The 25,810-nt window shown below is 36.7% G+C and overlaps 1 protein-coding gene and 1 non-coding gene across 4 annotated transcripts in view; one reads left to right on the forward strand and one right to left on the reverse strand.

Annotated features, from left to right (window-relative positions):
- Positions 1-1,375: 1,375 nt before the first annotated feature.
- Positions 1,376-25,810, reverse strand: part of NME5 (NME/NM23 family member 5) — a 31,467-nt gene continuing 7,032 nt past the window's right edge. For 2 of the 3 annotated variants that reach the window (XM_037801479.1, XM_037801480.1), the window contains 3 exons: positions 25,196-25,296; positions 12,920-13,038; positions 1,377-1,507 (listed from right to left, as the gene is read on the reverse strand). In XM_037801479.1, the coding sequence (XP_037657407.1) occupies positions 1,412-1,507; positions 12,920-13,038; positions 25,196-25,296 (316 nt within the window). In that variant the 3' untranslated portion in view covers positions 1,377-1,411. Of the gene's footprint in view, positions 1,508-12,919; positions 13,039-25,195; positions 25,297-25,810 lie in introns of all 3 variants that reach the window. The other variant, XM_037801481.1, reaches the window with a different exon arrangement.
- On the forward strand, positions 16,912-17,076 carry LOC119508600. The gene has a single exon (XR_005211504.1). It is a non-coding gene; the product is annotated as a U1 spliceosomal RNA (small nuclear RNA).

The raw sequence follows: 25,810 nt of genomic DNA on the forward strand, positions 1-25,810 counted from the left end.
AGAGTAACAAGTATTTACAAAGCCCCCTTGAGGGACTGTGTAAAAATGTGGAAATATTAAACTTCCCCAGCTGGGGAATTCCTGATATTATTGCAAGCATTGGGGACCACCAGCTTAGCAGGCTGAGACCTTGATCTTTGGGCTTTCCCTTATGAAGCTTGTTACTGCAAAGGAGAGGTTAATCCTACTCATAATTGTGCCTAGGAGTCACCCCAGAGGGCCTCTCTTGTTGCTCAGATGTTGCCTCTCTCTGTAAGCCAACTCAGCAGGTAAACTTACCACTCTCCCCACTATGTGGGACATGAGTCCCAGGGGTATAAATCTCCCTGGCAATGTGGAACGTGACTCCCAGGAATGAGCCTGGCCCCTCCATTGTGTAATTGAGAAAACCTTTTGGACCAAAAGGGGGAGGGGAATTGAAACAAAATAAAGTTTCAATGGCTGAGAGATTTCAAATGGAGTTGAGAGGTTATTCTGGAGGTAATTCTCATGTGTTATGTAGATATTCCTTTTTAGTTTTTCATTCATTAGAATAGTTAGAAGGAAATATCTGAAATTGTTGAATGGCAATCCAGTATCCTTTGAGTCTTGAAGGTGATTAAATAAGTATATAACTTATATGACGTGACTGTGTGATTGTGAAAACCTTATGGCTCACACTCCCTTTACCCAGAGTATGGACAAATTAGTAGAAAAAATGGGAACAAAAAGTAAATAATATATGGAGGACGGGGATATGGGGCATTTTGAGTGTTCTTTTTACTTTTATTTTTATTCTTATTTTTATTTTTTTTGAGTAATGAAAATGTTCAAAAATTGACTGTGGTAATAATGCACAACTATCTGATGATACTGTGAACAACTGTTTTACACTTTGGATGACTGTACCGAATGTGAATATATTTCAATTAAAAAAAAAGTAAATGGGGGAGGTGGGGTATGGGTTGCTTTGAGTGTTCTCTTATTTTTATTCTTATTTTCCTTTTTTATTTTGGAGTGATGAAAATATTCAAAAATTGATTGTGGTATTGAATGCACGACTATATGAGTAAACTGTGAACAACTGATGTACCCTTTGGATGATTATGTGGTATGTGAATATATTTCAATAAAATTACATTAAAAAGAAATAATCTAGCAGCAGCTTATATCAGCCTTCTACTGCTCAATTTTACACCATTGCTAAAATCATATCCTAAGCTTATATTTTACTTTACATAATATTATCTGCTTCTTAGGATACAGTTATTCTTTTAAAACTTTATTTTTTTGAAAAAATTATTTCATAAGTAGTTACTTAAAACCTTAAAAATTATATATATATATATATATATATATATATATATATATATATTTTATTTTTTTAAGTAGAAGCACAGCTTTTTACAGTAACATAGTTTGTCATTTGTTTTCAGAGGACTTTATTTTCCAATTCTTCTGAAATTGTATAGTGACAAAGTTTAGGTTTGTTGGGATTATTTTTTAGTAACCAATCAGCTAGCCAAATCTATGGAAAAAAGAAAAAACACAAAACTGGAGTTAATAAACATTTAAATACTTGCTTTCAATATATATTATATCAATTGAAATCATATGCAGTTTTCAAAATCACTTTAAGAATAAATCAGTATACAAATAATGAGAAAGTTACCATTAAAATTGAAACACTAAGTATTACATTATACAAGACGTCAAGTATATACAGAAGTTCAGTTATTCATTGTGGTACTGTTGTTAGGGCATACACATCCATGTACCAAAATACATGTCCAGATGTAGAATTTAATAAAGCAGGGCTTCATAAATCACTGTACAGGGACAATTAGTCAGGAAAAAAATTAATTTAGATCTTTGACTTGTTACATACATAAATAAATTCCATATGCATAGAAACATTAAATATTAAAAAAATCTAGAAGAAAACATGAATATTCAGCACAATTTGGATGTGATAAGACTTTCTAAACTCCATTGGGAAAGGAAAATTCACAGTAAGGAAATAAATCATGGTTTGATTTAGTGAATGTTTTTTAAAAGGCAAAACTGAAAGTTAAACAACATAAAGGGAAATATTTTTGCAGCCAATATGATAAAAAGTTGATGCAACTAATATATAAAGAATTCTTACAAAAACCCAGCAGATACGTGGACAAAAGATACACAGATAATTCATAAAGGAGGAAATACAACTAAACATAAGGGAAAATGTTTAACCTCACCAGTAAATATATGCATGGAAGTTAAAACAATCAAATATCATCTTTCTTTTGCCTATTACCAAATTAACCACCCCTCCACTCTCCACCACCATTTTTTAAACCTATACCTAATACTAGTGTGGATGGGGTGAAATGTGAATTATGATACATTGCTAATGACAATGTAAAGTGGCATAGTCCTTTAGAAACGCAATGTGAGATTATGTATTGTGACCTGAAAATGTTCACATTAAAAATGATAATGCAGAGAAAGTTAAGAAAATTCTGAAAAAGAATAACAGAGGTTTAGAACTATCTGATTTAAAAATATACTTATAGGGGTGGGGCAAGATGGTGGAGTGGTGAGGCATGGGTTTTAGTTACTCCTCTGGGGCAGTTGGTAGATAGCCAGGAACTGTGTGGACCAGACACCACAGAGGATATGAGTTTGGACATACTTCATAGAAGACTCATAAACGTGTGGAGCATGTGAGATCAGTGAAATCTGTAAGTTCTTGCAGCCAGGGGGCCCATACCCCTCCCTGCCAGGCACAATCCCAAGGAAGGAGGGGCTGTCGGTGCTGGGAACCAGGAGGGAGAGTCAGTTACAGCACTGATTAACAGACTCAGACTGCTGAACAAAAATTGCAACCACAGATAAACTGAGAGCAGACACTGGAGAATCTGGGAGCAGTCAGCCCAGTGGAGAGGAGACAGGGCTAGCAAAAACAGCAAACAAAATAAAAACAGAGACTTTCGGACTTGGGGGTAAACATAATATGGAAAAGGGCCAGGCTCAAACAGAATCAGCACATATGCAAACCCAGGGGGGCCGGGCCCTTTTCTGAAAAGCTGGCTTCTCTGGTTTCTTGATTGTTTCTTATTTGCCCTCAACCCCTGGTCTTTTTGCATCTCAATAGCCCATCAGAACTGCAAGGACTGTAGTTCTGTACTGGGCCCTTCTTTTTCTTTTTCTCTCTTTCTTTTTAAATCTTTTTCTCTTTTTTAAAAATAACTATTCTAAGAAGCCCATTACAGAAAGCCTCAAAGACTTGCAATTTGGGCCCAGGCAAGAGCAGAGCTAAGATAGCTCTGAGAGACAAAGCAATAAGCCTAATGGTCAAGAAAATATGCTAAAGACCATAACTTCCCAAGAAAAGGGGTGTGTGGCCCAGCTCCAGTGGCAGCCCTCCTTTGGGGAACTCAGACCCCAGGGGCCAGAATTCAGAAACCAGCTTCAGTCAGTCACATCCCCAACAGGGTCAGGGTCACCAGAACTAAAAGCTCCATACCTCCTCACACTGGTGGGGGAGCTGCGGGCTGACAAGCACCACCTGCTGGACAGCATAGGAAAAGCACAGAGTCTAAAGGCCTCACAGGAGAGTCTCATTCTCAAGGAAACTCTATATCCTCCTCTTGAGACCTGGGTCTGTCTGGACTGAAAAAACCTGACTGGGGTTGACCATATCTGAGGAGAACCTCACACAAAAAGGCTACACAGAGGCAGGAAAAGAAACAGAAAAACAAGAGGTGAAAAACTCCTATCGGCTAAATACAACCTAAGTTAGAGGCCTGGAATAAGCCGAACTAAATGCCAAAGGTTAGAGAAGAAAGTCAACCAACAAGAAAACCCTAAGTAAAAGAGTGAAAACGAGCTCCAGAATAAACTAATCTAGAAAGTCAGATGCCTAGACAGCTGAAGATAACAACCATACTAGGAAACACAAAAATATGGACCAGCCAAAGGAACAAACTAATAGTTCAACCGAGTTACAGGTGGTGAGGCAACTAATGCTAAATCAATTCAATGAACTGAAGGAAGAACTAATTGGAGATGCTCCAATAAATCTCCTAAATGAATTCAAAAATCAAGTCAATGATCTGAGGGAAGACATAGCAAAAAGAGATGAAGGATATAAGGAAGACAATGGATGACCACAAAGAAGAAGTCATAAACTTGAAAAAACAAATGGCAGAACTTATGGGAATGAAAGGCATAATGGAAGAGATGAAAAAACAATGGAGGGCTACAACAGCAGATTTGAACAGGCAGAAGAAAGGATCAGTGAATTAGAAGGCCAGACACTTGAATTCATACACACAAAAGAACAGATGGTGAAAAGAATGGAAAAATATGAGCAGGGTCTTAGGGAGCTGAGTGACAACATGAAATGCACAAATATACATGTTATGGGTGTCCCAAGGGAGAAGTGAGGGAGGAAAGGGGCAGAAAGAATAATAGAAGAAATAATCACTGAAAAATTTCCAACTCTTATGAAAGACAGAAAATTACAGATTAAAGAAGTACAGCACTCACCAAACAGAATAGACCCCAAGAGACCTACTCCAAGACATTTACTGATCAGATTGTCCAATGTCAAAGACAAAAAGAGAATTATGAAAGCAGCAAGAGAAAAGCAATCCATCACATACAAGGGAAGCTTGATAGGACTATGTACAGATTTCTCTGCAGAAACCATGGAGGCGAGAAGACAGTGGTATGATATATTTGGTATACTGAAAGAGAAAAACTGCCAAAAGGAATTCTATATCTGGCAAAACTGTCCTTCAAAACTGAGGGAGAGATTAAAATATTTTCAGACAGACACTGAGAGAGTTTGTGAAGAAGAGACTGGTGCTACAAGAAATATTAAAGGGAGTGCTACAGGCTGATAGGAAAAGACAGGAGAAAGAGGTTTGGAGAAGAGTATAGAAATGATGATTATCAGGAAGGATAAAAAGAGAGGAAAAAATAAGAAATGACATAAAATCCAAAAGACAAAATGGTAGAAGAAAGTACTGCCCTTACAATAATAACACTAAATGTTAATGGATTAAACTCCCCAATAAAAAGACACAGACTGGCAGAATGGATTAAAAAACAGGATTCATCTATATGCTGTCTATAAGAAACTCACTTTAGACACAAGGATAAAAATAGGCTGAAAGTGAAAGGCTGGAAAAAGATATTTCATGCAAACAGCAACCAGAAAAAAGTGAGAGTAGCTATATTAATATCAGACAAATTAGACTTCAAAATTAAAACAATTAAAAGAGACAAAGGACATTATATATTAATCAAGAAAACATGACAATCATAAATATTTATGCACCAAGTAAGAGTGCCCCATAATTCATAAGGCAAACAATGAGAACACTGAAAGGAGAAGTAGATAACTCTACAGTAATAGTTGGATACTTCAATATACCGCTCTCATCAATGGATAGAACATCTAGACAGAGGATCAATAAGGAAACAGAGATGTTGAATTTCATGATAAATGAACTAGACTTGGCAGACATTTATAGAACATTATATCCCACAACAGCAGGATACACGTTTTTCTCAAGTGCTCATGGAACATTCTCTAGGACAGACCACATATTGGGTTACAAAGCAAGTCTCAACAAATTTTAAAATACTGATATTATAAAAAACACTTTCTCGGATCATAACAGAATGAAGTTGGAAATAAACAACAGGAAGAAGATTGTAAAATTCACAAATATATGGAGACTAAACAACACACTCTTAGAAAACCAGTGGGTAAAGGAAAAAATTACAAGAGAATTTAGTAAATACCTCGAGGCAAATGACAATGAAAACACAACATATCAAAACTTATGGGATGCAGCAAAGGTGGTGCTGAGAGGGAAATTTATTTCTCTAAATACCTATATTAAAAAAGAGAGAGCAAAAACTGAGAAATTAACTTTCCACCTGGAGGTACAAGAGAAAGAACAACGAACTAACCCCAATAAAAATAATAATAGCATCTAACATTTGAGTGCCTATTATGCACCGGACACTTTGACTAAGAATTTTACATGCATGTATACATTTAATCCTAACAATAGCCCGACTAGGTAGGTAGGTACTCCTTTACCTGCATTCTACTGATGAGAATAGAGAGACTCAGAGAGATGTTAGATATCTGGAGTTAGTAGAACCAAGGCAAGATAGATGACTTCAGAGAATTGAACCAGGGGTATCTTTTTCTTATCTTCTCTACGTTTTTCAGTAGTTGCAGGTTTGTTACTAAATAAACATCTATTACTGTCATAATGAAAAAAGTTATTAAAGAAAAACATTACCTGCCTATCCTTTTCTTGTCTGGTAAAAGTTAATAGGAGAGGTTAAATCTTTTGTCTTCTAAAGGGAATTCCCTTTGAGAATGGTATCAGAGGTTATGGGTATTATTTTAGTAAGACTGGTATGGAAATAGCTTTCCCTGATTATTTTTGAGAGCCTTCAAATGTTTGGGATTATCTATAAAGGACTTAGGATGACATTTGGCCCTGGAAAACAGTCCTAGTTTCTCCTGCCCAACCATTCTTCCACCTGAGTAATGTTGAGCACCTAGGGATATGAATAAGTTTTTCTATTAAAAAATATATTAGATATGATGAGAAACAAAAATGTTCAATAGAATGCAAGTACATCTCTAATTTTATCATGTGAAAGACAACATGAAAGAAGCATGAACATATATATACACAAAAAATAATGCTCGGCAATTGAAGGATGTGATTATTAAAAATGCATTTAGGCTACTGAATTAAAAAATTACTTCCAATGTAGTTATTTTAGGTTATTTGGTTTTTCTTATACCTTTGTTTGATTAGGGTTTGTTAATTTTCTTGGGGTATGGTAGAAACATATTGGAAGCAATGTAGTTATTTTAGGTTATTTTTTTTTTAATCCTTTGCTTTGTTTTGTTTGAAATGTGGTGGTGTTTGTTTGTTTTAATTTTTTGATAAATAAAGTTTAAAAAAAATGCATTTAGAGGGGTGTGCTTGTTTGAATCTATTACGTACCCCGCAAAAGCCATGTTCTTTTAATCCAATCCTGTGGGGCAGACCTATTGTGGGTGGCATCTTTTGATTAGGTTGTTTCCATGGAGATGTGACCCACCAAATTGTGGGTAAAACCTTTTGATCAGATTATTTCCAAGAAGATGTGGCCCCTGTCTATTCAAGGGGGGTCTTAATTAGTTTAATAAAGTCCTTAAGAGAGCTCAGGGCCAACCTAGACACTTGGAGTTACAGACAGAAAGACATTTGGAGATGCCAAGCTAAGAGAAGAAGCCCAGAGTTTGTCATGGAGAATCTAAGTGAGAACCCACAGAGGCTTATTAAGGACAAAGCCACTGAAATCAGAAGCTGAAAAAACACAACCTGTTGGCAAAGGACCAGCAGACACCTACCACGTGCCTTCCCAGCTGACAGAGGTGTTCCGGACGCCATTGGCCTTTTCCTCAGAGAAGGTATCTACCTCTTGATGCCTTAATTTGGATACTTTCATGACCTGAGAACTGTAAATTTCTGAACTAATAAACCCCATTGAAAAAGCTAATCCATTTCTGGTATATTGCATTTCAGTAGCTTAGCAAACCAGAACTGAGGGAAAAGAAATGTAACAAAATAAGGTTTCAGGGGCCAAGTGATTTCAAATAGAGTCGAGAGGCTACCTGGAGGTTGCTCTTATGCAGGCATCAGCTAGACATTGCAAATGGCCACAGTAAGCCAAGTCCAAACCAACAGTATTCCCAAAAACCCTTAAGAATACCCAAGTTCCTAAGACACGATCAAAGTTTCACTCACTAAGTTTATTTTTCAGAAACTTAAAACCTCCAGATTGTTCTTATACCAGGTAAGTCCCAAAACCCAGAGGCACCAGTCTCTTCAAGAACACCAATCAGCATCCCCCTTCCACACAATGTTGACAACCCTTTTCAATATGAACAAATTAGAACGGTCATTGCTCAGATATCCCTGAAGATGGAGACAGTGATAAATGAGAGGGAGGAGTAGCAACAGAAAAGATAAGATGCTTTAACAAAGGATTATGACTGGAGAACCTAAGATGGTGGCTAGGAGAGACAGGGCAAAAAAAACACCTCCATGAAAAATACTAGATAAAAGTCAGGAAGTGACTCAGAACACCAGTTCCAGTGATGCACCAGCTTGACAGGGTCTGCTAAATCCACAGGGACTGTGCACTTGCTGAGACCGGGAGTCTGCGTTCTGAAACAAGTAAGCCTGCTGAATATCCAGCAGCCATGCTGCGGTGTGGGGAAACTGTGGGTTGGTGTTTGGAGGCAGACTAGCTCTTTTTTAAAAAAACCCCAAAGCGGCTGCAGATATGGCAGTGAGAACCGCACAGTGAAGCGCGGCAGGAAGGGCTGTGTGAACACCTCAGTATCTGGCATGGAAGATAGCCTTTTGCACACCCACTGCTAACTGTCTCAGAGCAAGGAAGGCAGTGGTGGGCCAAAAGGGGAAAATAACCACATCCCTTGCAGCCGTCTTCCCGGCGGGCTACGAATGCTCCTGCCTGGCGCTGGTGCCATAGCCCGGGCCATGCCAAAAAACCCAGTGTGACAGGAAGTGTTTCCAGCAACATGCTCACACACCACAATATTGGGAGTGGACAATAGACCTTCATGCACCCACAGCTAATTGCCCTGGAGCTGGGAAGGTGGAGCTGTGCGAAAAGGGGGAAATTAACATGCCCCATACAGCCATCCTTACAACAGGCTGGGAACGCACCTACACGGCCCGGCAGCCCAGAACTTCCCTTGAAGGACGGTGCGCACTTGTGACATAGCACAACCTTCCCTCAGCAGAGGCCCTAGAAGGGCACAGCTTGGAAGAGAGACCCACTCAGAAATCCCAGGGACCATAAGCCAATACCAAGGACTTGTGGGTCAGCGGCAGAGACAATCTATGGTGAGACTGAAATGAAGGTTTAGACTCCTGCAACAGCCTTAAATCTCCAGGAACACTAGGGAGGTTTGATTATTAAAACTGCCCTCCCTCTCTAACAGCTTAGACACATGCCCCACATTCAGGGCAGACAGCACCAACACACCCAAACTTGGTGGCCCAATTGGACCCCACAAGAATCAAACCCCCACACACCACAAAGACAAAGTTGGGGAGAACTGACTTGAGGGGAACAGGTGACTCAAGGACGGCATCTGCTGGTTGGTTAGAGAAAGTGTACACCACCAAGCTGTAGATCTGACAAATTAGAGATTAGTCTTCAAATAATCCTACATATCCTGAAAGAACCCATATCAAGCAAAGCGAATGTCAAGAGGCCAAAAACAACAGAAAATTTTAAAGCATATGAAAAAAACAGACGATACGGATAACCCAACCCAAACACTCAAATCAAAAGATCAGAGGAGATACAGTACTTGGAGCAATTAATCAAAGAACTAAAGACAAACAATGAGAGCATGGCACAGGATATAAAGGACATGAAGAAGACCCTAGAAGAGCATAAAGAAGAAATTGCAAAAGTAAATTAAAAAATAGATGATCTTATGGAAATAAAAGAAACTGTTGACCAAATTAAAAAGATTCTGTACTCATAGTACAAGACTAGAGGAAACTGAACAATGAATCAGCGACCTCGAGGACCATAGAACAGAAAATGAAAGAACAAAAGAAAGAATGGGGAAAAAAAATAAAAAAAATTGAAATGAACCTCAGGGATATGATAGATAATACAAAATGTCCAAATTTAAGACTCATTGGTGTCCCAGAAGGGGAAGAGAAGGGTAAAGGTCTTAAGAGCATTCAAAGAAATTGTTGGGGAAAACTTCCTAAACCTTCTACACAGTATAAATACACAAAGCATAAATCCCCAGCGAACTCCAAACAGAATAAATCCAAATAAACCCACTCTGAGACATATTCTGATCAGACTCTCAAATATTGAAGAGAAGGAGCAAGTTCTGAAAGCAGCAAGAGAAATGCAATTCACCACATACAAAGGAAACAACATAAGACTAAGTAGTGACTACTCAACAGCCATCATGGAGGTGAGAAAGCAGTGGCATGACATATTTAAAATTCTGAGAAAAAAATTTCCAACCAAGAATACTTTATCCAGCAAAGCTCTCCTTCAAATTTGAGGGAGAGCTTAAATTTTTCACAGACAAACAAATGCTGAGAGATTTTGCTAATAAAAGACCTGCCCTACTTCAGATACTAAAGGGAACCCTACCGAAAGAGAAACAAAGGAGAGAGAGAGATGGAGAAAGGCTTAGTACTAAAGAGTCAGTATTGGTTCATTTAAGGACAATAAGAGAGGGAAAAAATATATCTGATAAACATAAACCAAAGGATAGGATGGCTGATTCAAGAAATGCCTTCACAGTAATAACATTGAATGTAAATGGATTAAACTCCCCAATTAAAAGATATAGATTGGCAGAATGGATCAAAAAATATGAAACATCAATATGTTGCATACAAGAGACTCATCTTAGAGACAGGACACAAAGAAATTGAAAGTGAAAGGATGGGAAAAAATATTTCATGCAAGCTACAGCCAAAAGAAAGCAGGAGTAGCAATATTAATCTCAGATAAAATAGACTTTAAATGCAAGGATGTTAGGAGAGACAAAGAAGGCCACTATATACTAATAAAAGGGGTAATTCAACAAGAAGAAACAATCATAAATGTTTATGCACCCAATCATGGTGCCACAAAATACATGAGACAAACACTGGCAAATCTAAAGGAAGCAATGGATGTTTTCACAATAATTGTGGGAGACTTCAACACATCACTCTCTCCTATAGATAGATCAATCAGACAGAAGACCAATAAGGAAATTGAAAACCTAAGCAATCTGATAAATGAATTTGATTTAACTAGAACATGACATCCCAAATCACCAGGATACACATTCTTCTCTAGTGATCACGGAAGCTTCTCCAGAATAGACCATAAGCTGGGACATAAAACAAGCCTCAATAAATTTTAAAAAATTGAAATTATTCAAGGCACATTCTCTGACCACGATGGAGTACAATTAGAAGTCAATAAGCATCAGAGACTTAGAAAATTTACAAACACCTGGAGGTTAAACAACACACTCCTAAAATAAATGGTTTATAATGTAGAATGTAGGGGAACTAGCGATAGAGAGCACTTAATGAAGGGGGAACCATAACCCAATAAGAACAGAGAAGCTATCGTGGGTAAATTTAACATTCTGGGAATGCCCAGGAATGACTATGGCTTGTTAATTTCTGATGGGTATGGTAGGAACAAGTTCACAGAAATGGCAATTCCCTTAAAACAATAAGGTCGAGCACCTTTTTATATATTTGTGAACAATTTGGATATACTGCTTTACGAAGTGCCATTTTTCTATTAGGTTTTATGTCTTCCTATTATTGATAGGAAAGACTTATTTTTATATTTCTGTATATAAGCTTTTTTAATGAATTATATATGTTGAAGATGTTGCTTCCCAAACTAATATTGCTTTTCAGTTTCTTAATGGAATTTTTTTAACTATAACTTCTTAACTTGAATGTACTCCAGTTTATCCTTTATAGTTAGTTCTATGATTAGTGTGTTAAAATATTTTAAGGAGCTGGCAGAGAATGCAGGGATGTTGGGCTTCCCACCTTGATGGTTGCTGATGTGGTCACAGACATAGGGGACTGATGGTTTAATGGACTGAGCCCTCTACCATGGGACTTGCCCTTGGCAAGACTGTGGCTGCAAATGAGAGGCTAGGCCTGCCTATAATTGTGCCTAAAAGACTCCTCCCGAATGCCTCATTGTTGCTCAGATGTGGACTGCTCTCTCTAGCTAAGCCACCTTGGCAGGTGAAATCACTGCCCTCCCCCTCTAAGTGGGATCTGACACCCAGGGGAGTAAATCTCCCTGCCAACGTGGAAATACAACTCCCGGGGAGGAATCTAGACCTGTCATCACGGGATGGAGAACATCTTCTTGACCAAAAGAGGGCTGTGAAAGGAAATGAAATAAGCTTCAGTGGCAGAGAGATTCCAAAAGGAGCAGAGAAGTCACTCAGGTGGGCATTTTCAGGCACAATATAGACAACCTTTTTTAGGTTCTAATGAATTGGAATAGCTAGCAGTAAATACCTGAAACTATCAAACTACAACCCAGAACCCATGAATCTTGTAGATGATTATATAAAAATGTAGCTTATGAGGGGTGGCAATGTGATTGGGAAAGCCATATGGATCACACTCCCCTTTGTCCAGTTTATGGATGGATGAGTAGAAAAATGGGGGAAGAAAAAAAATACACCCAGTGTTCTTTTCTACTGTAATTGCTCTTTTTCACTTTAATTTTTTATTCTTATTATTTTTGGGTGTGTCGTAATGAAAATGTCAAAAATTAATTTTGGTGATGAATGCACAACTACATAATGGTACTATAAACAATTGTATGCTTTGTTTTGTATGACTGCATGGTATGTGAATAAATCTCAATAAAAATGAATTAAAAAAAGGATTATGACTACTGAATCATTACATAGATTTTTTTTTCTTAGTCTCTAGTGTATTAGAACAGCTAGAAGGGAATAACTGAAATTGTGGAACTGTAACTGATACTATATTTTGAAATCTGCTCTAAACCGTACTTTGAAAGTTATCACTTTTCTGTATGTATCTTATATTTCACAATAAAAATTGTTTAAACTTAAAAAAAAATTTAATGCATTTAGGAACAATGTTATTTTAAGAATTAAAAACACAGCAAGAAAATAAGTAATCAGAAGCCATATATAAGAAAGTATCTAAAATGTATATACAAGTTTTTAAAACTCATTTTATAAAAGGCCTCAATACTTTCACTGTTTCAGAGAATAGAATGTTTTAAACACGAAAACTATAGATAATATTTTTTTGGTGCAATTAAAAAGATTTCTTACAAACGGATCTGCTGGTTTTTGCTTACAAAGCTCTGTGAGTCCTTCAAGTAGAGTTGGTGTTACATATAAATTTAAATAGTCCTTAGCAGCTTGTCCAACCGGAATGGGCTCAACAATTACTGCAAAAATAAATGTATTCTCATTAAACATAAATAATGAAACATTATATAACCGTTAAAAAGGGTGCCTCCAAAGAATTTTTAATGGCATGAGAAATACCCATAATATAAAGTTAAAAAACAAAAAAAGGAAAAAGAACTACATACATAGCATAATAAAACACTCAAGCACATATATACAGAGAAATAATCAGCCTAAATAACACTGGCAAGAAAAACATCTAAAAGCTGAATAGTGATCATCTATAAGATTCTAACTGATTTCGTTTTCAACATTACCCTTTTCTGCAGTTCCATGTTTTTCAGAGTTAAGTATTATATTTTATCACGAACATTATTAAAAAAAAACAACGAAGGAACATGGAGAAACTAAGAGATTAATTTATTCATTCAACAAATATTTTTCAGAGATCACTATGTGGCAGGCACTTTGCAATGTGGTGCAGATACAGTAGTGAATACATAGTTCATGCTCTTACAGAGTAGTATGTATGTGTATAGATATATATTTCTGTCTATATTCTATGTATTCACATTTCTGAGCTACGTACCTCAGAAAAACATGTTTTCAAAGTTAATCCATTCCTGTGGGTGTGAACCAATTAAGGTGTGGCCCAATTCAATCAGGATGGGTCTTAATCCAATTACCAGAGTTCTTGATAAACAGAATGAAATTCAGACAGAAAAAGAGAAAGTCACAGAGGGAGCCGCCAGAAGCTGAAATCAGTGGAACCTGGAGAGAAGGGAGAGGCTGGGAGAGGCCACCATGTGCACTGCCACGTGATAGAAAAGCTAAGGGCCAAAGATCACTAGCAGCCAGCCCCAGAACCACCAGAGTCTTCGAGAAGAAAGCCTTGCCTTGATAATGTCTTCATTTGGACTTTTCCTAGCCTCAAAACCATGAGCCAATAAATTCCCATTGTTTAAGCCTACTCATTGCATGGTATTTACTTGAGCAGCCAAGGAAACTAAAGTACCTGTTTTACTTTTCAGGTTTTTAAATAAACATTTAAAACTTTAGGAAATTTTAGTCTTCTCAGCCTTCTTTGAACTCTACATAAGTGAACCAGATTTGCAATATATATATATAAAAGGAATATATTTATACAAAAAACAATGTATTTTATGTCTTAGTAGGTCTTTTGAGGATGATCTAAATCAATGTGCCTCTTTAGATAAAGTTGAGAAAGTGAAGCTGCTAGTCTCAAGTGTTCAGATCTAAATCCTCACTGGCCCCAAAGAGAAGGAAAATGGGAGGATAGATTTCTGTATGACTAGTTTATGGGTAAGGTCCCAATGAGACAAGAACTTACAATGGGAGGAGAGATGCCAGGAAAAATGGGACTTAAGACAAAAGATTCCTTTCCTATTAGTCTCTTTTTATAGCATCCTTCATAGCACTGATCACTTTAATAATTTGTTTTATTTTGATTATTTAAGTATTTCTATTATCTGTTTCCTCTAGTCCATAAATTTCATGAAGGTTGGGATTGTTTGTCATGTTCACTATACCCTGTGCTCAAGTCTTTTGTAGTATTTTTAAGATGAAAATCTGATTATGTCACTCCCCTGCTTAAAATGTTTCATCGGCTCCTCTTTGCAATTATAATTAAGACAGAATTCCACACCATAGCCCACAGGATTCTGTACCATGTGACTTCTATCTACGTCTCCAACCTCATTTTGTTTCTCTTCCCCTTGAACTTCTTTCAGTTTCCAGTATGTGCCAAGTTCTTTCCTGATCATGGATTGAGCACATGCTATTTTTTCTGCTAGAATATTCTTCCCTTTAGTTTGACCAACCACTATTCATCCCTTGGATCTCAACTAAAATGTCAGCTCCTCAGATGAGACTTCCCTGTTAAACTCTCACATGATGCCCTCTAATTGCCTGGCATAGCACTGACCATAGTTATTAATTATGCAATTATTTTGGGTAATTATTGGTTAATGGCCATCTTTGTAACACTAGACTGTAAGCTCCATGGAGGCAAGAACTTCATCTATTTTTTAAACAGTTTTATTGAGGGATAATTTCCATAACATAAAATTCATCCATAGAAGTATACAATGCAATAATTTTTAGGAAATTCACAGTTGTGTACTTATCACCACAATCCAGTTTTAGAACACATCCATCAAGCCAAAAAAGTTCCCTTATGCCTATTTGTGATTAATCCTCACTGCCACCTCTAAACTTAGGCAGCCCCTGATATTTTTGTCTCTAAATTTGGATGATACAATACGTAGTCTTTAGTGCCTGGTTTCTTTAACTTAGCATAATATTTTGAGGTTCATCCATGTTGTAGCATGTATCACTAGTTTTGTTCCTTTTTATTGCTGAATAGTATTCCATTGTATGGCTATACTAGATTTTGTTTATAGCTTTACCAGTTGATGGGCATCTGGAAAGTTTCCAGTTTTTGGTTATACTGAATAATACTGCTAAGAACATTTGCATGCAAGTTTTGTGTAGATATGTTTTCATTTCTCTGGAGTTAGGCAGATTTCTAGGAGTGGAATTGCTAACAGGATTTACATGGTAAATTTATTGTGATGGGTAGGTTCATGTGTCAACTTGGCCAGGAAGTAGTGCCAAGTTATTTGGTCAAGCAAGCACTGGCCTAATTGTTACCGTGAGAACATTTTGTGGACTTAAATAATCAGTAAATTGATTGCATCTATGGCTGATTACATCTACAATCAATTTGAGGAGATTGCCTTCAGCAATGAGACTCATTTCATCCAATTAGTTGAAGGCTTTAAAAAGAGAAGTGATGATTTCAGCAGTTAGAAGAGAGAATTTTCATTTCTCATTCAGCCAGTCAATTTCTCCTGGGGCATTCACTGAAAATCCTCATTGGAGTTCCCAGCTTGCAGCTTGCCCTACAGAACTTGGACTCGTGCATCCCCACAGTTCCATGAGACAATTATGCCTTCCTTCCCCCAGCAACCACCAATCTGTGGTCTATGTCTATGGATTTATCTATTCTAGATATTTCATATAAATGGAATCAAATGACATGTTATTTTTTGTATCTGGCTTCTTTCACTTAGTAGTTTTGGAGGTTCATACACACTGTAGCATGTATAAGTACTTCATCATTTTTTATGACTGAATAATGTTCCCTGATATGCTACAATGTGTTTATCCATTCATCCTCTGATAAACATTTGGGCTGTTTCCACCTTTTGGCTATTGTTAATAGTACTGCTATGAATATATGTGCATGTGTGCTTGTTTGAGTACCTGCTTTCAATTCTTTTGAGTACAGACCTACAAGCAGAATTGCAGGGACATATGGAAATTCTGTTTAACTGTTTGAGGAACTGCCAAACTGTTTTCCACAGTAGTTGAACCATTTTACATTCATACCAAAGACGCATGAAAATTCCAATTTATCTACATCCTTTAATAAATTTATTTGCCAGTTTTTATTTATTTTTATTACAGCCATCCTAGCAGGTGTAAAGTGGTATTTCACTGAGGTTTTGATTTGCATTTCCCTATTAACCAAGATCTGCTCATGTGCTTGTTAGCCATTTGTACATCTTTGAAGAAATGTTTATTCAAGTCCTTTGACCATTTTTTTATTTGAGTTGTTTGTCTAGTAAGAGTTCTTTATATCTTCTGGATACTAGAACCTTATCAGATATATAATTTGCAAATATTTTCTCCTGTTCTGTAGGTTGTCTTTTCACCTTTTTAATAACATCCGTTGATGGACAAAAGGCTTTAATTTTTGAGATGTTATTCTTTTGCAAATGGATATTGTTTCCCCATCACCATTTACCATTTGTTGGAGACTGTTCTCTCTCCATTGAATGGATTTGGTACTCTTATCAAAATAAATTGGAAAAAAAATCAATTGGCCATTTACCTGGCAGGGGAGATACCATGATTACAAAGGTGGTTTTCCCAGGGCGAGGCTGATCCATTGCATTCCGAGACCAGCTGATCCCTGTGATTTCCCCACAAGGGGGAAACTCAACTGCATAATTTGTGTTGGTGGGGGATTGCATGCATGCTCCCCCCTCAAAAAAAAATCAATTTACAGTGGCTGATTTATTAAATTCAGCAACAGATTTAAAAAAAAAATTTGTCATAGACATGAGGGTTTATTTCTGAACTCTTAACACTATTCCATTGGTCTATATGTCTGTCCTTGTACCAGAACCACACTGTTTTTGAGTACTGTAGCTTTGCAGCAAGTTTGGAAATTGAGAAGTGTGAGTCCTCCAACTCCATTCTTCCTTTTCAAGACTGTTTTGGCTATGGGGGAGAGGGTTTTGCTTATGAATATGAGGAACAGCTTTTCCATTTCTGCAAAACAGGCTGTTGGGATTTTGATTGGGACTGCACTGGATCTGTAGATTGCTTTGGGTGGTACTGACATCTTAACAATATTTAGTTTTCCAATCCAGGAACATGAAATGTCTTTCCATTTATTTAGGTATTCTTTAATTTCTCTTAGCAATGTTTTGTGGTTTTCTGTATACAATTCTTCCATCTCTTTAGTTAAATATGTTCCTAGGTAATTTGTTCCTTTGGATGCTACTGTAAAAGGAAACGTTCCTTACTATACTTTCAGATTGTTTGTTGCTATTGTATAACACAACTGACAACCTGTAACTTTGCTGAATTCACTTATTAACTCTAGTAGTTTTGTGGATTCTTTGGGATGTTCTATATACAGGATCATGTCATCTATGAATAGAGATAGTTTTACTTCTTCCTTTCCAATTTGGATGCCTTTTTATTTCTTTTTCTTACCTAATTGCTCTGGCTAGCACTGCTAGTACAATGGGAATAGCAGTGGTGAAAGTGGGCATCCTAGCCTTTTTCCTGACTTAAGGGGAAAATTTTCAGTCTTTCACCACTGAGTATGATATCAGCTGTGAGGGCTTTTTTTCTTTTCATTTGTGTTGCTGCAACATATAGACAACATAACATTTCCCATTTTAACCAATTTCAAGTCTATTATTCAGATGTTTCCTACAATTACCAACTTCCATTCCTTTTATGGCTGAATAATATTCCATTGTATTGATATAACACATTGTGTTTATCCATTCACCCATTTATGGACAGATGGGTGGCTTCCAAGTTTTGACTATTATGAATAATTCCACTAAGAACAATGTATACAGATATCTGAGTATCTGCCTTCAATTCTTTTTGGGTATATACCTAGAAGAGAGATTGCCAAGTTATATGGTAATTCTATACTTACCTTTCTGAGAAACTGCCAAACTTTTCCACAGCCGCTGCAGCATTGTACATTTCCACCAACAATGTACTAAGGTTTGTATTTCTCTACATCCTCATCAACACACTTTATTTTCAGTTTTTAAAATAATAGCCATTCTAGTGGATGTGAAGTATCCCATTATGATTTTGATTTGCATTTCCCTGATGGCTATGATGTTGAACACCTTTTCATGTACTTATTGGCCAACTGTCTTTCTTCTTTGAACGTCTATTCAAGTCCTTTGCCCATTTTCAAATTGGGTTGTCTTTGTTGTTGAATTGTAGGAGTTCTTTATATATTCTGGATACTACACCCTTACCAGATATATGATTTGCAGATATTTTCCCCCATTCTGTATGTTGTTTTTCACTTTCTTGATAATGTTCTTTGATGAAGTTTTTTTAATTCAATTTTACTGAGATATATTCACATACCATGCAGTCATACAAAGCGTACAATCAGTTGTTCACAGTACCATTATATAGCTTGCGTTCATCACCAAAATTAATTTTTGAACATTTTCATTACCACACACACAAAAGTATTAAGAATAAAATTAAAGTGAAAAAGAACAATTAAAGCAAAAAGGAACACTGGGTGCCTTTTTTTTTTTTTTTTTTTGCCCCCATTTTTCTACTCATCCATCCATACACTGGACAAAGGGGCTTGTAATCCACATGGCTTTCCCAATCACACTGTCACCCCTCATAAGCTACATTGTCATACAATCGTCTTCAAGATTCAAGGGTTCTGGGTTGTAGTTTGATAGTTTCAGGTATTTAATGCTAGCTATTCCAAGTCCTGATGAATGAAGTTTTAATTTTGATGAAATCCAATTTCTCTATTTGTTCTTTTGTTGCTCATGCTTTTGGTGTAAAGTCTAAGGATTCATTTCCTAATACAAGGTCCTGAAGATACTCTCCTATGTTTTCTTCTAGGAGTTTTATAGTTTTGTTTCTTCTATTTGAGTCTTTTATCCATGCAACTTCATTCATCTGCATGTGGATAATCAGTTGCTTTTTTTTTTTTTCCCAGTATCATTTATCATTTGTTAAAGAGACAATTCTTTTCCCACTGAGTGGACTTGGTACCCTTGTCAAAAATCAAGTGGGCATAAATTTAAGAGTTTATTTTTGAACTGTCAACTCAATTCCATTGGTCTACATGTCACAACCATACTGTTTTTATTACTGTAGCTTTGTAATAAGTTTTGAAATTGGCAAGTGGGAGTTATTCAACTTTGTTCTTCTTTTTCAAAACTGTTTTGGCTATTTCTGACTCGTTACATTTCCACATGAATTTGAGGATCAGCTTTTCCATTAATGCAAAAAAGGATGTTGGCATTTTTATTGGGACTGCCTTGAATCTGTAGATCACTTGGGTAATATTGACATCTTAACAATATTTAGTCTTCCAATCCATGAATATGGAATATCTTTCCATTTATTTAGGTATTCTTTAATTTCTTTCAGCAATGAATTGTAGTTTTCTGCATATAAGTTCTTTACATCATCAGTTAAATTTATTCCTAGGTATTTTATTCTTTTAGTTGCTATTTTAAATGGAATTGTTTTCTTAATTTCCTTTTTGGATTGTTCAGTGCTGGCATATAGAAACAGCACTGATTTTTGTGTATTGATCTTGTCCCTGCCACTTTGCTGAATTCATTTATTAGCTACTCTAGTAGCTTTCTTATAAATTCTTTGGGATTTTCTCTATATAAGATCATGTCATTGACAAATAGGGATAGTTTTCCTTCTCCCTTTCCAATTTAGATGTATTTTATTTCTTTTCCTTCCTTAATTACAGTACAATATTAAATAGCAGTGGTGAAAGTGGGCATCTGTGTCTTCTTCCTGATCGTAGGGGGAAGCTTGTAGGCTTTCACCACTGAGGATGATGTTAGCTGTGGGTTTTTCATATATGCATGCCCTTTATCATTTTTGAGTAAATTTCCTTTTATTCCTATTTTTCTTTGTGTTTTTACTAAGAAAGGGTACTGGATTTTATCAAATGACCACTCTTGCCTTCCTGGGATAAATCCCACTTGGTCATGGAGTATAACCTTTTTTAATGTGCTATTTGAAGAAGTTCTCTTCCATTTGTAGTTTTCTATGTGTTTTTCTCATAAAAGTGCACTGGATTTGTCAGATGCTTTTTCTCTACCAATTGTGATGATCATGTGGTTTTTTCCCTTTGTTCTATTAATGTGGTGTATTAATTACATTGATCAATTTCTTATGTTGAACCACCTTTCCATTCCTGGGATAAAACCCTCCTGGTCATGGTATATGATCCTTTTAATATGCTATTGGTACATCTATTTTTTGTTGACTATTTTAAATGTCTCTATCACCTAGGAATAGATGAATTAATAAGAGAATAAGAAGAGTGTTTTCATGTTTCTTATATAGATGAACTTCCATTTTACTGTTAAAAGTTTTTAATGACATTTCTAATTTTATATCTTGCATTGTATGTTTATTTGTATAGACCCTTTTAAAATACTATCATCTCGCAGCCGGAACGAGTCAGACATCTCTCGTTCTGGGGTCCTTCTGGTCAGGGCGGGACCCTGGCATGTCCAGATCCAGCTCCCCGCTTTCCGGGCCCAGTCCTTGCCACGCCCCAGGCCCCGAACAAGCTGCCATCAGAGTGAAGACCAAGGCCTCCTGGCCGCTCTCAAGTTCTAGCCGTGGAGGAGGAGGACAGTGAATATTGTTAAGGTTTCTGCCTTGTGTTCCTTCATTCCACCTCGGACGTTGCAGGTGTTGAGTAGAAGATAGCTGGGGCACTGAATTAGAAAGTGATGCCACCAAAAAGAAGTGAGAAATACAGACTTCCTGTTCCACTTTCAGAAGGCAAGGTTCTGGATGACATGGAGGGAGAACAGTGGAATCTTGGCAAAATGATTGGCTCTGCAGGATTTGGGTTGATATATCTAGTAATACTTGAGGAAAAAGAATCCATAGAAAAACATCCATTGAAGGCCAGAAACATCTACAGATGCAATGTGATCCCAAGCAATGAAGCATATGGCCCTTCATTGGCATTATATAACAGGAGGATCTTCTGGCAGAAGAACTGACTTCTGCTGCATTCTGCATGCTGCCCCTCCAAACTCATCTTTGATTGGCACCTATGCCCTACTGAAACTGGCACCACACCTGAATGGGCACACTGCCAGGTTAGCAGATGGTTATGGGAAAAAGCATGCCAGAAACCCAGTATGTGCATCAAGTTTAAGTATCAGGGGCCCAAACTCCCAACCAGGCATGTAAAACCTGTGGTCTTTTGAGTTTTTTTGTGCTTAAGATTAAAGGACATGCCATTTCTACTCTAGCTTAGAGGATGATTAATTTTGAAAATCAAACAGGCACTCCTGTGGCTGTGCCAGGTAAAATTCTGCCTTTGGTGAATGAGAATTACTACTTCATGTGGGGAAGAGAAAGTATTGTAATGAAGTTTCCAATGAGAGATACTCTCCTGCAAGTGCCTTCAGCACTTAAGCAGCATGCATTCAGTGGAGATGAATATTTCTGTTCTCCAGCAGAGCCAGGTGCAGTTAAAGTCAGATCTTCAACCTGCTGCAGTAAAGGACCCTAAATTTAGAAAGAGCAGGCAAAGTTTGAAAAAACTCCTAGGTGGCAGCTCTTTTCACTGTGAGCTGATAAGGCTTCCTAAAAGTGTGTAAAGGAGCTGAAGGAAAAACTACAAATAAAAAACCTTCAGAGTTCTTCAGCCTGAAGCAAAAGATCTTTAACAAACAAAAGGAAAAATTTAGTTCTTTCTTCTCAATCTAGGTATTCTTCTGAATTTTATGTCAATAAAACCTTAGTTTACTAAAATTTTAGAACCAATTTAATGCATAAGTAACAAAGCTTCCTATTCTTACATTTATTTCATTGAATGTCTATCATGTATATAAACTTAGCTTCTTGAATAATGGATTTTGCATACAATTGAGTTCTAAACATCATATTCCTTATGATCATCTCACATATACTACAGAGCTGAGCAAAAACGAAGAGGGCATCATTCCCTGTGATCACTTTAATCACATCCCCTAAATGCTCTTAAATTTACAGGAATGCCTATAAAACCAGCTGTGGCCAAGAGAAGCTTTTCCCAATCACCTTATAGCCATTGCTTTTTCTTTACCACTGTGTAAACTTTATCTATGCAACAGATTCCATGAGACCATTGTGAATACTTCAACGTATTCAAAGCATATAGCTGCCACAAATTAAACTACTAAAACTAAAGCTGGTGCATTGTAACTGCCAAGTAAAACTGACACATCCCTCTTTAAGACTGCAGGAGAGTATGCCATACACTCCTCAGAAAAACACAACTTATCCAGAAGCACTCTGGTCACTTGCTCTGATATTAAACCAGAGAAAGTGACATTAATTAAACGCCAACAAAGACAATGAAATTCTAAGCTTTGGCTCACTTGCAGACCTTAATCCAACCTGCTATGCATAGGTATTATGGCCATTTCTAAAGAGTAGCTAGTATGACTACTGGAAAGTAACCCTTCCTCCTCTCATCTTCCCACTCTGAAACATCATTTTCAAGCAATTAAAATTTCATATCCAGGATTAGACTAACCATTTGGTGCACTGGTGGTTATTGTAAGGATTCCCAAAATAGTAGTGTGATGGTATGTGGTACATTTTCTGCAGTTGGTAACTGCATGAGATGGACAACAACTAAAGGCACAGGAGAGTAGGCCTAACAGAAAGGCAAGTGACAGCCAAACAGGGCAGGGTACCAAGACTTGGTAGACTGGAAGCTAGGAGGGTCCGTTGGCAGGATTGGTTATGAAAGCAAATGGTTGCTGTAAGGCCTTCTTATGAAAATTCTAAAATGCTAAAAAGGCAAGCAGAAAGTATCCACATCTTTTGTTTCTTTGTTCTCATGGTATTGTATATCAGAGCTGATCTCATTGTTTCCTATGACAACCATATCTTATCTAACATTCCTCCCCACCTCACTAGAATTTAAACTCCTTACAGGCAGTCAGTCTCTCAGAGAGCTTCAAACATGCCCTTGAACATTACAGTTTTTCAAAAACAATTTGTTAAATTAACTCTGGAACTAACATGTTATGGAAAAAATTTTTTCCCAATAAATAGTTAAAATAAGACTGAAAAAACAAAACAAAACAAAAATAAAATAAAATAAAATAAAATACAAAATACTACTATCTTGAGACCAGGGACATGTTTTTATTCATCTCTACATTTCTGGCACATAGTAAGTGTTTTGGTTTGCTAATGCTGCCTTTATGCAAAATACCAGAAATGGATTGGCTTTTATAAAGGGGGTTTATTTGGTTACACAGTTACAGTCTTAAGGTCATAAAGTATCCAAGGTAAGGCATCAACAACAGGTACCTTCACCGGGGAAAGGCCACTGGTGTCCAGAAAACCTCTGTTAGCTGGGAAGGCACATGGCTGGCATCTGCTTGCTCCCAGGTTGCATTTCAAAATGGCATTCTCCAAAATGTCTCTCTCTTGGGGGGTTTTGTCCTCTCTTAGCTGCAGCTCCTCTTCAAAATGTCACTCTCAGTTGCTCTCCACAATGTCACTCACAGCTGCTCTGTGCTCCATCTGTCTGTGAACTCTTTATATGGCTCCAGTGATTTAATTCAGACCTACCCTGAATGGGCAGGGTAACAGCTCCATGGAAATTACGCAATCAAAAGTTTCACTCACAGTTGACTGAGTCACATCTCCATGAAAACAATCAAAGAATGCCAATCTAATCAACACTAATAAGTCTGTCCCCACAAGACTGCATCAAAGAATATGGCTTTTGGTGGGACATTATATACCCAAAATAGCACAGTAAGTAACTCAATGAATTTGTTGAATAAAAACTTTAAATTAGCTCTCTCTCCCCATTAAAAGGGAAGGGGAGAGAGCTCCCTTTATCAAGAGTTAGGAACATGTCTTTGAATATCTTTACTGTTTGCCTTAGTGGCTTATTATATGGTTTTTGCAACTTAATTGTTGGTCAACTGCTAAGCAAAAGGAAGCTCATAACAGAAACTCTGACACCGTACTCCAGAGAACAAATGGATGGAACAAAACTGACCACAATTGCTGAAGCAGGGTGATTTATTCATTAGAGGTTTATTACTATTCTGTCTACTTTTGTATATGTTTGAAATTTTATGTAACAGAAATTAAATTTGATCACTGATGAGATAAAATATGTAAGTGGGCAAATCTTTTTGTGTCCAAGTGTCTATAAAACAGTAGTTTTTGTTTATATGTTTGTTATAGAATCAGGGATTTTTAAATCTCCAAGACAGTTTTTTTTTTTTTTTCAAAACGAATCTTAATAGATAATACTGAAGAAGAGGTCTAATTGACTTAGAGAAAAACAACATGGCCCCCACCAATTCAAAACTGCACAATATTTTACATCTTTTTCTTTACAATAAAAATTGTCAAATTTTCTTTCAACTCTAAAAGTATTATTGAAAACAAACCAAAAAATCTCAGTTGGTGATTGCTGTTCCTCATTATATCTACTCCTAAAAGAAGGTTTACAGTTTCTGTAATAGGATGGAAACAAAGACAAGGGCCTGAAAACTACTATTTCCATAACTGCATGAGATACAGAGTAAATTATTAGAGAAAAAGGTAAATCAACCATACTTTTCACATGTAACAGACTTTACTGAAGCATAGGGAGAACTTGAAGGAATTACAGCATAGAAAGAGAAGAGAACCCTAAACCCTAAATACGTATATTACAAAAGAAAAGAAAAGAGTAAACTCTTCTCAGGAGAAAAATCCTGCCATCCTTCTTCCCACGTATACTACCAAAACAAAACAAAAAGCAAACAAATAAGGAGATGCAATTGATAAATTATTTGTGTAACTCACCTTCAGGAAACATGAATCGAATTTCTCTCTCTGCTGCAGCAAAGTCATTGCTTCCATGAAGTGCATTCCTTAGATCATCTGTGCCATAAATTGCCCTTAGACTAAAAGCAAGTTAGAGATGATGACCATTCAATCTGACATTGTTTCCTCATTTTTTACATTTGTATTCTACTTAGGAATTTTACAAGAGCATTGTTATTTCTCAAATACAGAAACTTCAATCTCTGTTGATTTTAAGCTTAAATCTGAGGGTCAAGAATATTTAAATCTGCAGGATACACTGGGAAAGTAGGAATTCTCTAGGTGAAAAAGAGGTGTTGTTTTGTGTGAAGTGAAAAAGCAATGCATATTTAAAAGTGCAAGGATTCAATGTCCTTACATTTATTTCCAGGTGTTAATGAAATGTTGAAAATTTGGATTTCTGGTCCTACATTACTAATTCTTTTCAAATGCCATATCAGTTTTCCCTTAAAAAATCCTATTTCAGTGGAAGTTTAATTTAATGATGAAAGAAGAATAAGGCAAATAAACCATAAATCAGACACTCCCTGAGGCTTTTTATTGTATTTGATATTAAGACATATATTTAAGTAGTTAAAAGAAATCTCTTTCCCT

The sequence above is a fragment of the Choloepus didactylus genome, chromosome 13 (genome assembly GCF_015220235.1).
Source record: "Choloepus didactylus isolate mChoDid1 chromosome 13, mChoDid1.pri, whole genome shotgun sequence".
Classification (NCBI taxonomy): Eukaryota; Metazoa; Chordata; class Mammalia; order Pilosa; family Megalonychidae; genus Choloepus; species Choloepus didactylus.